The sequence below is a fragment of the Myotis myotis genome, unplaced genomic scaffold (assembly GCF_014108235.1).
Source record: "Myotis myotis isolate mMyoMyo1 unplaced genomic scaffold, mMyoMyo1.p scaffold_m19_p_18, whole genome shotgun sequence".
NCBI classification, from domain to species: domain Eukaryota; kingdom Metazoa; phylum Chordata; class Mammalia; order Chiroptera; family Vespertilionidae; genus Myotis; species Myotis myotis.
This window is the reverse complement of record NW_023416322.1, coordinates 12902573-12916668: the sequence shown is the minus strand read 5'-3', so window position 1 is coordinate 12916668 and position 14096 is coordinate 12902573. Positions and strand designations below refer to the sequence as shown.

At 36.8% G+C, this 14096-nt stretch overlaps 1 protein-coding gene across 1 annotated transcript in view; it reads right to left on the bottom strand.

The window, feature by feature from the left end:
• Positions 1-14096, bottom strand: part of SYT14 (synaptotagmin 14) — an 85847-nt gene that overhangs the window by 70801 nt on the left and 950 nt on the right. The window contains exon 2 of the mRNA XM_036344720.1: positions 9564-9779. Coding sequence (XP_036200613.1) covers positions 9564-9779 — 216 coding nt within the window. The remainder of the gene's footprint in view (positions 1-9563; positions 9780-14096) is intronic.

Below are 14096 nucleotides of genomic sequence, written 5' to 3'. Positions count from 1 at the left end.
ACTGTAACCTATTGTAGTTATACCAGTAGGTCCTGATGCACAAACTGAAACAATCAAATGCTGAGGTGAGGGCAGACAGGGACCGAAAGTGGGTGCATTCTATATATTTGAAGGATGATCCTCTTTGCCCCTAAATACTCATAAGAAATGTATATAGTAAAAGAGGATGCTGTTGTAGCAGGAATATAGCTGTCAAACCTGAACGACTTATTTCTCCCATTCTGTGGGCAAATCAAGAAGAATGTAAAAGCAGAAAGAGCAAAAAGCATGTTAAAGAATCAGACTCAAGAAGTCCAAAATATAAATCATTAACAACATTAATGCTTCAGGATAATGAGGGAAACAGCTTGTAACTAAGAAAATCAGATTCATGACTTCATTTCAATTGAATATAAAAACTGAGTTACTACGTTTGTAAGGGAACACTCTGTGAGAAAGTGAAAATTCACACAGAAGTGAAGTGCAATAAATCATTGCATGCAACAAAAGAACAACCCAAAGCAATTTCATCGAGAGCTACAGAAATTCGGAAAACAGAAAAACCAATGTGCGCGCGTGTAAATGAGAACTTTCATGGCAGAAGCTGGCCCGAACTTTGGCCTTGAAATACGGAGCTAAATAGGCAGAGACTCTGATGTGCCACATTACGGTACAATATCAAGGAAGGTACAAAGTCAGGAGTAACCATGATGACCACAGGGAACAATGAAGAGACTGGCTAACTGGAGAAGGTGTTAAACAATAGGAGAACAAGGAAAGCTTACCTTAGATATTTACATACTTTATGCTCAAGCTTGTTTTCAATATCTGGATTTCAACCCTCAATACTATTAATAGCTTTCAATAAAAAACTTCCTAGTGACGGGACCTTTTGTTCAAATAAAATCTAAATTTTTTAAGCCAATAAAAGAATAGATAAGGAGCTACATCTGTATTCTCCTTGTTTGTTTTATTTATTTAAATTCTTTACTGTTGACAGTATTACATATGTCTCTTCTTCCCCACTGACCTCTCCCTGCCTGCGCCTGACCCCCAGCACATGCCCTCATCCCCCTACTGTCTGTGTCCATTGGTTATGCTTATGTGCATGCATGTAAGTCCTTTGGTTGATCTCTTACCCCCTGCTTCTCCCCTGTATTCTCATTTTTATTCCCCACCCCTCATTTTATCTTATTCCCAGAGCAAACTGATACCCACAATCTATAGGACTCATTCCTGGAGCACAGGTTGAAAAATATTGTGGGATATTTTTGGGGTCTGAACTAGCTTTTAGTTGGTCCCATCCTCATCTAATTTCATAGCCTATTTCCTTTACTCATGGTTTCACTGCAAGCTCTTGGGAGACATACACTCCATGAGGCTTAATGTTGGAAATATTTCAGTACAACTTTTGTAATATAATGCCGTCCAGTGTACTTTAAAGAACATAAGCTTATGAAAATATGGCTTCGGTTTAATTTATGTCAATATTTTAAGTGATTTTAAAATAAGCAAATGTTGTCTAATTACAGAACCTGTATAATTATAGAACTTTTATCAAAATCCAGCTTAGTCTTAGGCAAAAGGGCAAAATACTTGGTTAGAAGAGCATTAAAAAAAAGCTTATTTATATGGTGTTCCTACATGTCCTATAAGAAGAGAGACGACCTGTTTAGGACGGTTTCTAAAAGGTTTGTCAGAGGTGAAGTGACGAGGGTAGCTGGGGACTCAATTTAAAATTTTAAGAGTAACATTCTGATAGGGGGAGGAAAGAGCTGCTTTGCCTTCTTGACTAATAAAATGTCAATAAAAACACAGTTGTTTCCACTTTTTTAAAAAAGATCATTCCAAGTTTATAAACTCCGTTTTTCAACAAAGTAGACTCAGAAAAGTTAATTATGTCACAGATAATAGCAATCGAGGATGAATTTGAAATAAGTGCATCCACAGTGTGTCCATCTCCTGACTAAGTCAGACTATGATGAGAAACAAACCCACGCACGCCACGGAGCTCACCTGGGCGAGGTCTGTGCCTGAACAATAAGCCACTGACAGCACCCTGCCCCAACTGTGTCCTCCATGCTAAGCTCCCAGCGGCCCACTGAGGGACGGCAGGCGGGGGGGGGGGGGGGGGGGGCATACTGAGAACAGACCATCAGGTGCAAACCAGTGCGATGAGCGGCGTGGTGCTCAGCCACCTTTCAGGACCAGTTCCCAGGGTGCTCGCAGTCAAGCATACACCACACGCCAAAAAGAGGACGGGTAATGGAGGGTTCTTCTGAAACCCAGTAGGGCCTCACAGGCTATACTTGTATCATCACAACATTTTATAACATACGGGAGGAAAATATTCTACAATTTCCAGGGAAAATAAAACATCTAAAAATGCCCAGCTAAAATGAAATAGGCTTCTTCCAGCAACACTCCAGGGAGAGGACAATGGCCAAACCATTAATCAGCTAGGAAGTTAGAATAAAGGGACTTTCGTAAGCACGGCACTTCACGGGGCTCCCCTCCATAACAATACTTCTCTGGAAACTTCTGGAAGATATATTCCACACCAAAGTGAGGAAGCAAGCCTTAAGGCTGTTGATGTCTTCTGTACTTTTATTTACACGAATTACTTTCATAAGAACTAAAAGGTGTTCGTAAGACTGGGGTTAGAAAGATGGTGAAGGGCTTTAGGTTTTAATGAGATTGGTAGAAGCTGAACATCTAGGCACTCACTCTACAGACACAATCCACAGAACTGCCTAATGGGTGCTAGGAACTGTTCCATTTAGCTACTTGAGTGAGACTCCTATTATTGCTAAACTAAACTATAACAATTTCTTGCCTAAACAGTTAACTTATCTCCTAATTTCTCACCTCTCCAATCCATTATAGACGGATAGTGTTACCTTCCTCCAACAAATGTCAGGTCATGTAATGCTCCCATTTAAAAACCTTCTAATGCAGCAGTTCTCAACCTGTGGGTCGCGACCCCTTTAGCGGTCGAACAACCCTTTCACAGGGGTCGCCTAAGACCATCCTGCATATCAGATATTTACATTACGATTCATAACAGTAGCAACATTACAGTTATGAAGTAGCAACGAAAATAATTTTATGGTTGGGTCACAACATGAGGAACTGTATTTAAAGGGCCAGAAGGTTGAGAACCACTGTATCTAATGGCTCTTCATTGCCAAAGATGCAAATTGCTTAGCCCAGCAGCTTAGACCTAAATGATCTCCACCAAGTTAACTTTTCAGTCTCCTGTTTTACTCTTCCAGCCACACACGACCACCTGCTGCTTCTGGGACTCAGCAGAAAGAAGTTAATTTTCTCCAAAAAGCTAGTTTTCTGTCTCTGTCTCAGACATTTCAGAATATACTAGGGCATGAGTTAGTGATTCACTGTAAAGCGTTCCTTACAATATGCTCATATCTTGTATATACAGCCAATTAAAGTTCAGTAAAAATGTTTTTGTCTATAAGTATAGATATCAAATTTCCACATGTTGGTGTAATTTGGCCTTCTTTAATCAGGGCTATGTATTTACATGTAAATAAATGAAAGTAGAAAACTTGTAGACATGTAGCAGATATCATATAAAACTAAAATACTGGAAATCATAAGAAAATGTAGAGAATACAGCAGAATGACCTTGTCATTTAATAACACGCCTAAAACTTCAAGATAACACATGATAAATTAAATTTTATAAAAGGGGAAAAACAAACTTTTGAAAGACAAGTAGAATTATTTAACATACCTTGTTAAGTTCCTATTAATCTGTTGAATGGATCCCTAACCATTTACAATGCTTCCTGCCAGCTCTTTATTATTTATCAAATCCCTAAGAATGCCATTGTTTCTGTGCAGAGAGAGCTTTTAATACTTAAAATTGGCCTCAAACAGTTTACCATGGTGGGGGCCTGAATATACTGAAAATTTTGTAATTAAGAGTTTTAAAAAATTGCTCTTTAAGAGTAATTTAATAGACAAGAGCTTGAAAGAAATTCAGTAAGTCATCGTTAGTAATTTGTTTGAAAGCAAGATGCTCCAGATGGATTTCGCTTCAGAACACCAATCCAAGAAATTTGACTATATAAACGCAAGAGTCCAAAAGTTAACATACAGAGCAGACAACAAGAAAGTTCAATAACCTGCTGAAAACAGTGAAGATATAGTTAACAGGCTCAATTCTATCTTCTATAATAATAAAAGCATAATATGCTAATTAGAGTGGACGTCCCCTTCGGGACATCCTTCCAGATGACCTTCCGGACGAAGCCATGGTGGGCGGGCACTGAGGCAGAGGCCCACAGTGGTGGGGGGGGGGGGGGCGGGAGGGAACGGGGGGAGGCCTTGCACGATTTTGCGCATCGGGCTCAAGTATAAAGAAAACAAAGTAACAGATATAAGGCTAGTCTTTCAAAGAAATTTGACATTAATATTCTACAGAAAGTAGTCTGAGAAGTATTTCCTCTATATGTAGGAGATTGGTTGAATAAGCTTCATACTTATTCAAGAGTGTAAACTGTAGATGAAAAAAAGGAAGATCGCTATGACCTCATATGGAGTGATTGCCAAGATATCTAAGTTCAAAAGAAAGATGAAAAAGAAAAAAAAAAATATATATATATATATATATACACACACACATTTATACATAAACACATACTTATACATAGTATACTACCTTTTTATATAACAACAAAGGGGAAATAAAAGAGTGCATTCTTATTTTTGCAAAACAAAACACAGGAAGGATAAACCAGAAATGAATGAAAGTGGTTACCTACACAGATAAGTGGGAATGAAGTGGAGGAAATAAAGAAAATGGGATTTACCTGACGATACCTTTTATTTTTAAACTATGTTAATGCTTTATAAATTGAAAAGATGGAAAACAAACCCAGCACTGGATGAAACAAAAATATGAACTGAACTATATTTATACCAAATAAGTACATAACTACAATGAAGAAAATAAAAAGAACTAATCAGGTAACTTTTGGACACATTACTTATACACCCTTACTGGGATGTAGTCTAAGGATAATAGAATGCAAACAATTCTTGAAATTTATTTAAGAAGTTTAGTGTTCAAAGTAGTATTTGTGTGGCAACTCCCAAACTGTTTTGTGTGTAATGTGGACGGGGCAAATAAATAAATACGGGGATGTTGTTGGGAACCACAGCTCTTACTGCATTGAGAGGAGGTATAAACTCAGAACAGGGAAAGGAGGGGAAGAGCCCGGGGATGCTGGATTCGAATCAGTGATATCAGAATGGACTGTGTCCACTGAGAGAGCCTGGCAGCAATGACAGCCAGTGGTAACAAGCACTTCTAGAGCTTGGTTTCTAAATACCATTCCTCACCAAAAGAAAGCTGACTACTTTAAAAATGATCGATTCTGGAATAAGCCAGTCACAGAAAGACAAATACCACAGGATTTCACTTATATGTGGAATTGAATGAATAAAATAGACGGACAAAATAGAAACAGACTCATGGATACAGAGGCGCTGTCAGAGGGGTGAGAGTTAGGAGCTGGGGAAAAAGGTGGAGAGTTAAGCAAACACACACACACACCACCACCAACACCAACACATAGACACAGACAACAGTACATTGATTATCAGAGGGAACTGGGGTTGGGAGAGGCAGGAGAGGATAAAGGGGGCTTAAATGGTGATGGAAGGAAACTTGACTTTGTGTGGTGAACACACAATACAATATACAGATGATGTATTATAGAATTGTACACCTGAAACCTATATAATTTTATTAACCAAGGAAGGCCATCCCAACAAATTCAATAAAAAATCCAAGTAGGATAACTAGTTAAATTTTAAGACAATTACCAATGTCAATTTATTCAACTGAATATGCACAAATTTTAAATTAGGGTGGATTTTTTTTTTTTTAAGGAACACAATAATCTATTCACTCAGGTATTCGACATTTACTCCCACAGAAAAGCAGATTTCTTATTCAAAATGCTATTTCTCACTATTAGTAGTTTTGCATGTGTAAATTATGTTTGACATTTGATACTGAAGTTAGCAGAAAACAAAATATAATAGCAGTTAATGAGTTTGTAAGGAGGGAAATGTATTAAAGTTACTTAGATGGGCACCATCTACACATTTTAAAATACCAAGGAACTCCTTTTCATGTTAGTACAAAGCTTTAGTATTGATCAACCACTTCAATCATGTCAAAAGGAACAAAATGTACCAAAAAGAGCAAAATTTTGATGTAGAGAATAACTACAAACTGTACGTTTTTGATAAAGTATAAAATGCAGCCATTGTAATTTTACTGAACATTTTTTGTTTGCCTTTGTTTACTGTAAGCACATAGTAATTACATTGTAAGGTCAAAAACATTACTAATGTCAACCATCTGTATGTTCCAGCAGTTTCCAAAGCATTATCAGCAGCACAACTGAATGATGTGCTGACTCACACTCTCTTTCTACATCTCAACAATCATCACAGCAAACTGCCAAAGAAATGATTTGTGAAATAATCAACACTTTACTTACTCAAATACCTAATTGTTACTTTAATCTCTTTAGAGAAGTCGGTTAGTTACTAGTCAGATGAAATGATCATGTTAGTGATTAAGATTCTTTCTAAGCAATATCTCCAGTGTATTCCTATTCTCAAAATGTGAATTTGTAATGTTTCATACTGCCAATTGTTATTCATTGTGCTCATTTGTAAACATAACGCAAAAAAAAAAAAAGAGGCACCTATCTCTCTTGTTATCTTATCCCTGGAGCTTAGAGATGTACAGAATTTTCCTAAACAATAATTTCTAATCTCCCAGAACCCGTCACATTAAGGGGAAAATGCTACTTAACATACATGGTGCATGCTGGTATTTTTTCCTAATTTTTAAATTTCATCATACATCACATACAAACGTAATTTATATGAAACACAAACATAATAAGATTATGTAGAGATTTTATTTCTTTCGTTTAGCTTGTCTGCACTCTTTGGTGTTCATTCCCTTTTTTATTTAAGTCTCCCCTCTCTTCCTCATTACTCCCCACATCCACCTCTGCAAGTGTATTCCATAACAACCCAGTATATTTCTGTCTTCTGCCAAGCTCACAGAATCACACACAGACACGAGCAAGAATGCATACACCAGTGTGGGATTTGGGGCACACTGCCAGTGTCCCCAGGTATCTACTTCCCTCTTCTTTCTTTGGGGCCCAAGAGCCACCACCAAATACGGGCAGGGCACGTGGCTGTAGCATAAGGACAAAATAAACTGATCAACAAAATAGATCCAGAGACGCAGAACACTGTCCAGCTTAAAAACCTCCTCTGTATTTCCCATGAGACAATGCCCAGTCCCCTGAGCATTCAATCCTATCACCTGCCCATCTAAGCCCAGACCCTGAATTAGACCCTGCAGGACACTCTCTACTGCTTTCACTCAATCACTATTCCATGGTGTTGAGACAGTTTCCTCTCAAGTCCAGCTCACCTCTTCCGTGAAGACTGCATTAGACATCCCCATGTGCCCACCTCCCAAACAAAGTCTGAGTCACCTCCTGCTCTGTGTTCCCACGGGACTTTGTTCATGAAAGCAACAGACCTCTCATCACACTGCAGTACACATGTACTCATGGTGTTCCCCCTCCAGTCCATGGCTCTTTGAAAGAAGCTCGTTTTATTCCTATTTCATCCACAGTCCTTAGGATGGCACATAAAAAGACTTCAACAAATGTTTATGAAATAGATACATCTCATTTCAGAGTGCCTAAAATCCATCGACCCTGGATGTTTTATCAAATAATTGAGGGCAGTCGTGGTAGGAAAGTAAAGATGGGTCCTACATGTTTAGATAGAATATTTGCCAGCTCCAGTGGTTTCGGCAAGAACAGAAGAGCCACTGAGGTTATGGCCCTCTCCTCACTGCTCTGCCACAGACGCAGAGCCACGCTAAGATAACAGGACCACACGGAAGAAGCAACCAAGACGTGTAGGGGATGCGAAGAAGGAGAAATAAATAGGGAAAAAGACAAATCCCAAACTGAAGCTACAAAAAGGGACGTGTTGAGGGTCACGGATTACAAACTCGGACTTGCTCATGACTACTATCATCTCCGCTTTCACCACTCTCACTGGTAGCAACCATTTACTGATCGCTTACCTGTTGGCAGCTGGACGCTGTGCTGAAAACGACCACACATGTCCTTCAGCGTTCATGACAACCCGATCACAGAGGTATTATCCATACTTCAGAGACAATAAAACAAACCTATAAACAATTAACTGCAGTGCCCATGGTTTCATAGTGAATATGTTAAGTCATAGAGCCGGGATGTGAAAGAGGGTCAGGATTCAAACTTCTCTTTCTGCTCTGCTATCCACGTGCCAGGGGTGTAAACAAGCTGGGGGCTGGCTTTACTGCTTTGCATTACTTCGTTACCTTTGTGAACACACGTCTTATTTTCGTCATCACTAGAATGATATCTATGAGGGCACAGTCCATGTCTAATATGCTCTGTTTCTTCCCTAGCATCTCAAAATGATTTTTCTATATAGTAATCACTCAGTATTCGATTGGGTTCTTACTATACCTGGTTACTAGCAGAAGTAAAAAGGTTTATCAATCTTTAGTTAGCATTAAGCCAAATACAAAAAAAAAAAAAAGATGATGCAGCTCTTCTGACTATAGTATGTGCTGGGGTAAGACTTTAAGTCATCAATTGGAATAGGCCCTAAAACACCAACCACAACTACAAAATTGAGGATGGTTTGGTCATAATAATAAAAACGCTAAGATATACTGCTCTTTTCTTTAGATCTGGGTATAAAGATAATAATTATATACGAATAGTCATATAACAAGCACATGAACTTACTTAGATGTGGAAATCAATATGCTTTAATTGTTAAAACCTCTTATTTCTCTTGTAGAAAAATGTAAAAACATGTGACAGTGGGCTTATGTCTTCTACATAGTTCTAAAGTCTATGTCAGTACATGAGGCAAAAATCAATTAGAGACAAAATAATCTGTGAAAAGTCCTTAAATCACCCTGCAAGCACAGTATAATACAGTACCGGCTCTCAATAAACCCATCTCGACAGTTTTTCCTCCCGCGCGGAGCAAACATCACCATTTCCTCTGCTGGTGCCACATGGAGTATTTGGCTCACGCCTGGAGGCCACATTGAAGGAAAGCGCACATTTACACACGGGCATCACAGTCAACACTCTGAGAAACTTAGACTGTGTCAGTCCTGGAGCAGGTACTCGGGAAGCATTCCGCCTGAGAGAACAGCGTATCCCCGTCTTTCGCGTCATGCTTGCTAGCCATATGCTCATTGTGGAAAAAGAGCTAGAGTTACTACTGTATTTAAATTATTTAGTGTTTTGTTTTGGGTGTTCTGGTTTTCAGCTTGAGCCCAAAGATATACATTTGAATAAGTTATATTCCCAGACATGTGACTCTACTGTACCTGCGATCTCTTGTTGATTGTGCAGCCACCAATGCCGAGAGTTTTAGGCACAAATTATCTAACACTATAGTGTGTCATCTAAAAAAAAAACTGATCTTACCTTCATCTATTGATGCTTCGCTGCTGTATCCATCATACTCTGCAGATAGAGGGCTGTATTTTTGTCTTGTTTCCCAAGTATAGTTCTTCTGTCTAGAATCAGCCAATGGGAGCCTGGAATTGTGTGTTCGGGATAAGGCCTCGTGGTATTTACCGAGTGCTTCATCTTCACTTTCAGAGGATGAACCGTGCTCATCTCTGTCCATGTAGGAATTATCTATTTGCAACAAGGAGAGCAAATCAAAATTTTAATGCAATAAAGGATGATGAATTTGTTATAGTTTTATATATATATACACACACACGTATATGTATACATATACAATATACACATGTATATGTGTCATATATATCCATATACACACAAATATATAAACACATATAAACAAATACACAATCTAAATTTTCAGCTTTAGAGAAGTATAAACTTTTCACTTAAAAAGCCCAAGACTTTTTTTTTAAAGCCTAAGATTTAGATTTTATGGAGTTTTTAAAATGTATTTTTATTGATTTCAGAGAGGAAGGGAGAGAGAGAGATAGAAACATCAATAATGGAGAGATTCATTGATGGGTTGCCTCCTGCACGCCTCCCACTGGGAATCGAGCCCGCAACCCAGGCATGTGTTCTTGACTGGAATCAAACCCAGGACCTTTCAGTCTGCAGGCTGACACTCTATCCAATGAGCCAAACTGGCTAGGGCTAGATTTAATGCTTCAATAGAATAAGATTCATTTGTATACTCCAATTACATAAATAATGTTAATCACGGGGATTTCCCTACAATGTTACACATAAAGAAAATAATAGGGCCCATCATTTTACACAATTTTTCTAAAGAATCAATAGTATACAAAGGATGTTATAGGTATTGCCTAAACATATAGACATGATTCAGAATTCATGTTACAAAAGATATTATCATCTTAGCTGAAATTTTCAAAATTGGTAATTCTTATACTAGGAATGAAACAAACGGGCAGACATATACAGGAGTGGGCAAAGGTAGGTTTATAGTTGTGTATATGTGAAACAGACATCTAAAGAACAGAGTTTATTTATTTTTAATTCTCACCCGAAAATATGTTTTTTTATTGATTTTAGAGAGTGGGAGAGAGAGAGAGAGAGAGAGAGAGAGAGAGAGAGAGAGAGAGAGAGAGAGAGAGAGAGAGAGAAGCATCGATCAGTTGCCTCCTGTACACTCCCTGATGGGGTTCAAACTCGCAACCTTTTGGTGTATGGGCCAACTGAGCCACACGGGCAGAGTGTTACTTATTACTATTTTATTATTTGTATTACAACTGTAAGCCTACTTTTGCCCACCCTGTATTATTAGTAAAATTATAGTTGGTAGAACTTTTCTAGAGAACAATTTGGTAATACATATTAAACTTTTAAATCTGTATAGTATTTGATCCATTTCTAAGAATTTATCAATTCCATTTCTAAGAATTCAGCCTAGGAAAATAATAGGTGACAACTCAGTGCATTGTGTTTAATAGTGAAAAAAAAAAACACAACAAAAAATAAAATAAAACCTAAGCATCCATCACTGGGCCTTGGTTAAGTAAATTATGATCTATCGATGCAATGATATACTTTGCAGTGAATGAAAATGAAGTCAACTTACAAGAACTCACAGGGAAAAAATAACTAAGGTTATAAAATAGAAGGTATATTCATAGTTTCATTTTAAATATATATATTTAAACATATATATATGTATACACATACACTCTCTTACATGCAGTAAATACACACATACATGCAGTATATATTTATATACACATACAAAAATGTGCGGAAAAATATACAAAAACTTAACACTTATTATCTGCAAATGGTGAAATTACTAGGAAAAGTTTTTCTTACATATACCTATATTTAATATAAAAATTTTAGGTGGTATAAATTCTTTATTATTTTTAAAAGCACTAGGTAAAACTTTTAAAACTGCAGCATGCTAAGATGCATTTAAACTAAGATGCAACCTTCCTAGAATTATAAATCAACTCTAGGAAGATGAAGAGACCACAGAAGGTAGAATTTGTGAGGTCAGTCTAGATATTTTTCTCTATATACTCAGTTGAGATGATCTGTACTAAAGAAATCAAGGTCTGAAATCCAAGTGGGGAGGCGCAGAATAAGTAATTTTACAATGTGGGATAGGAACGGAATGTTTAGAGTCAGAGGTAAGGAAGCTTAGGTGTCACCTGGTTTAAGTCCCGCTTTTTAATCCAACAAAATAAAATCACAAAAGGGTAAAACTATGGCCAACGTTTTTGCATTGCCCAACTTGTAGTCACTAGCCACATGCAGCTATTTAAACAATTAAAAATAAAATTTAAAATCCAGTTCAACAGTGCTACTAACCACATTTTAATTGTTCAGTAGCCATGGGAGACAGTGGTTCTTATATGGATAAGCAAAACTTTTCCATCCTTGCAGGCAGTTCTATTGGGCGGTGACAGGATGATGGCAGATCTGGTCTAGAACCTAGGCATTGTGACTTCCGTTTCAGAGCTTTCAGACTTTTGGGGATATCATGGTGGTGAAGTTAAGGTACTGAGGACAACAACTAGAAATTCCACAGTCACACTTCACATGTTATAAAATATTGCCTAAAGTAGCCCTGCATTCAGAAAGAGAGAAGGAAACTCTCCCTCCTCTTTTTGTACCTGATAAGCTCTACGTCAGAACCAAGTACATAGGAACTAGTAATATCACAATTTGGCTACATGAAGAGATAAACTATGGGATTAAGTTTTAAAAGGATTTTTAGAATATAACCTGTTTAAGTTTAGTGCTGATTGTAATCTAGAATATTTGAAAGGTATTTGGTTTCTTTAGGTACCAGAATGCTTCTTAATGAAAACAAATCAAGACAAAACTTAAAACGCTGTACTGCTACTTGTCAAGTATTTATTACTAGAGAGCACCCTAGTGTTATTTTATGAACAAAATAACATGTAAACTATTCTACTTAATATGTATGTCTTTCTTTATTTCTGCCACTTCATGTAATAATAGCAAGGCTACCACAAACCTCCGAGTCTAACATTCAAAAGGCTACTAGAAGAGTAGATTCCAAAATGGACATAGAGTTGACCTTTGGTATCCACAGGGGATTGGTTCTAGAACTTTCTGCAGATACCAAAATCCAAGGATGGTCAAGTCCCTTATGTACATCCTGCTATATACTTTAAATCATACCTTAATCGATAAAGAAAAAAGGAAAAATTAAAAAATAAAGGGATAATATGCTGCAAAATAAATAATCTCTAGATTACTTATCATACCCAATACAATGTAAATGCTATGTAAATACTTGATATATTGTGTTGTTTAGGGATTAATAAGAAGAAAAAAGTGTCTGTATAGGTTCACTACAGATGCAACCATCACAGGCCTAACTACATAGCACACATCAGCGACAAAGTAACATCATTCATATATATATATATATATATATATATATATATATATATATATATATATATATATATGGGGTTTTTTCAATCTGTGGTGGGCTGAATCCACAATTATGAAATCCATAGATGTGAAAGGCTAACAGTATTTCCAAAAACTGGTGGTTCTTTTCAGTTAGCTCATTCATCCTGGATCAGCCTCTATTATATCATTTAAAAAAACATTCATATAATTGATAAATAGCAGATCCTTATTCCATATAAAGTCATGCAGAACTGAAAAAGTCTTCCTCATTTCTACTCTTACTCATATTTTGTTATTTTATGAGAATCTAAATTTATTGAAAAGTTCTAGGTACATATTTTATAAATGAGAACCAGTGTACTTTTGGCCTTGTGATCAGACCAGCAATAAGTGGAAATGATTATGGTATTAACAGAAAGAATTACAGGATTCTGAAGCAATTCTGCAACCAAAACCACATAACTATTGGATAATGGTTTTGAAAATTGTTATACATATTGTGGTGGAAAATTATAAATGTTTAATTGGAATCTTAATTCTATAGAGAACTCATAAGTAATACTAGTTTATGTATACTCACTGTATGGACATGTATGGCTAACCGAACAGACACATATCCTGAAGCATGTGACTCAAAAAAATAAAATCTATTGTTCCCAAAGGAAAATATAAAACACTTGATATAGGTACCTACTAGGGTGGACTTGAAGAGCAACACTGTACAAAGAACTTTGGCGTTAGTTACAAAAATTTTTTAAAAAATGTAAATGCAACTAAAAATAAACTCCAACTAAAGCTTTCATACTTAAGAAAGCCATGGAGTTTCTGGTTGTAAGAAAACAACAGACATTTTAAAAACTTAAGGTTGTTGAAAACTGGCCAAATAATGCAGGGACCAGAGGCAACACTTAGTGTATTGTTCTTTGAAATGATTGTGAGAGGAAAAAAATGAATGACTTTAAAAATGTCTCCCAGTAAGAAGAATAAAGAAAGTCTCAAAACAGATATAGAGGCATGTGTAGGAAAGTTCAGAAATTTGGATGATATTTTCCTAATTTCAAAACTCAAGAGAAATTTTATCAC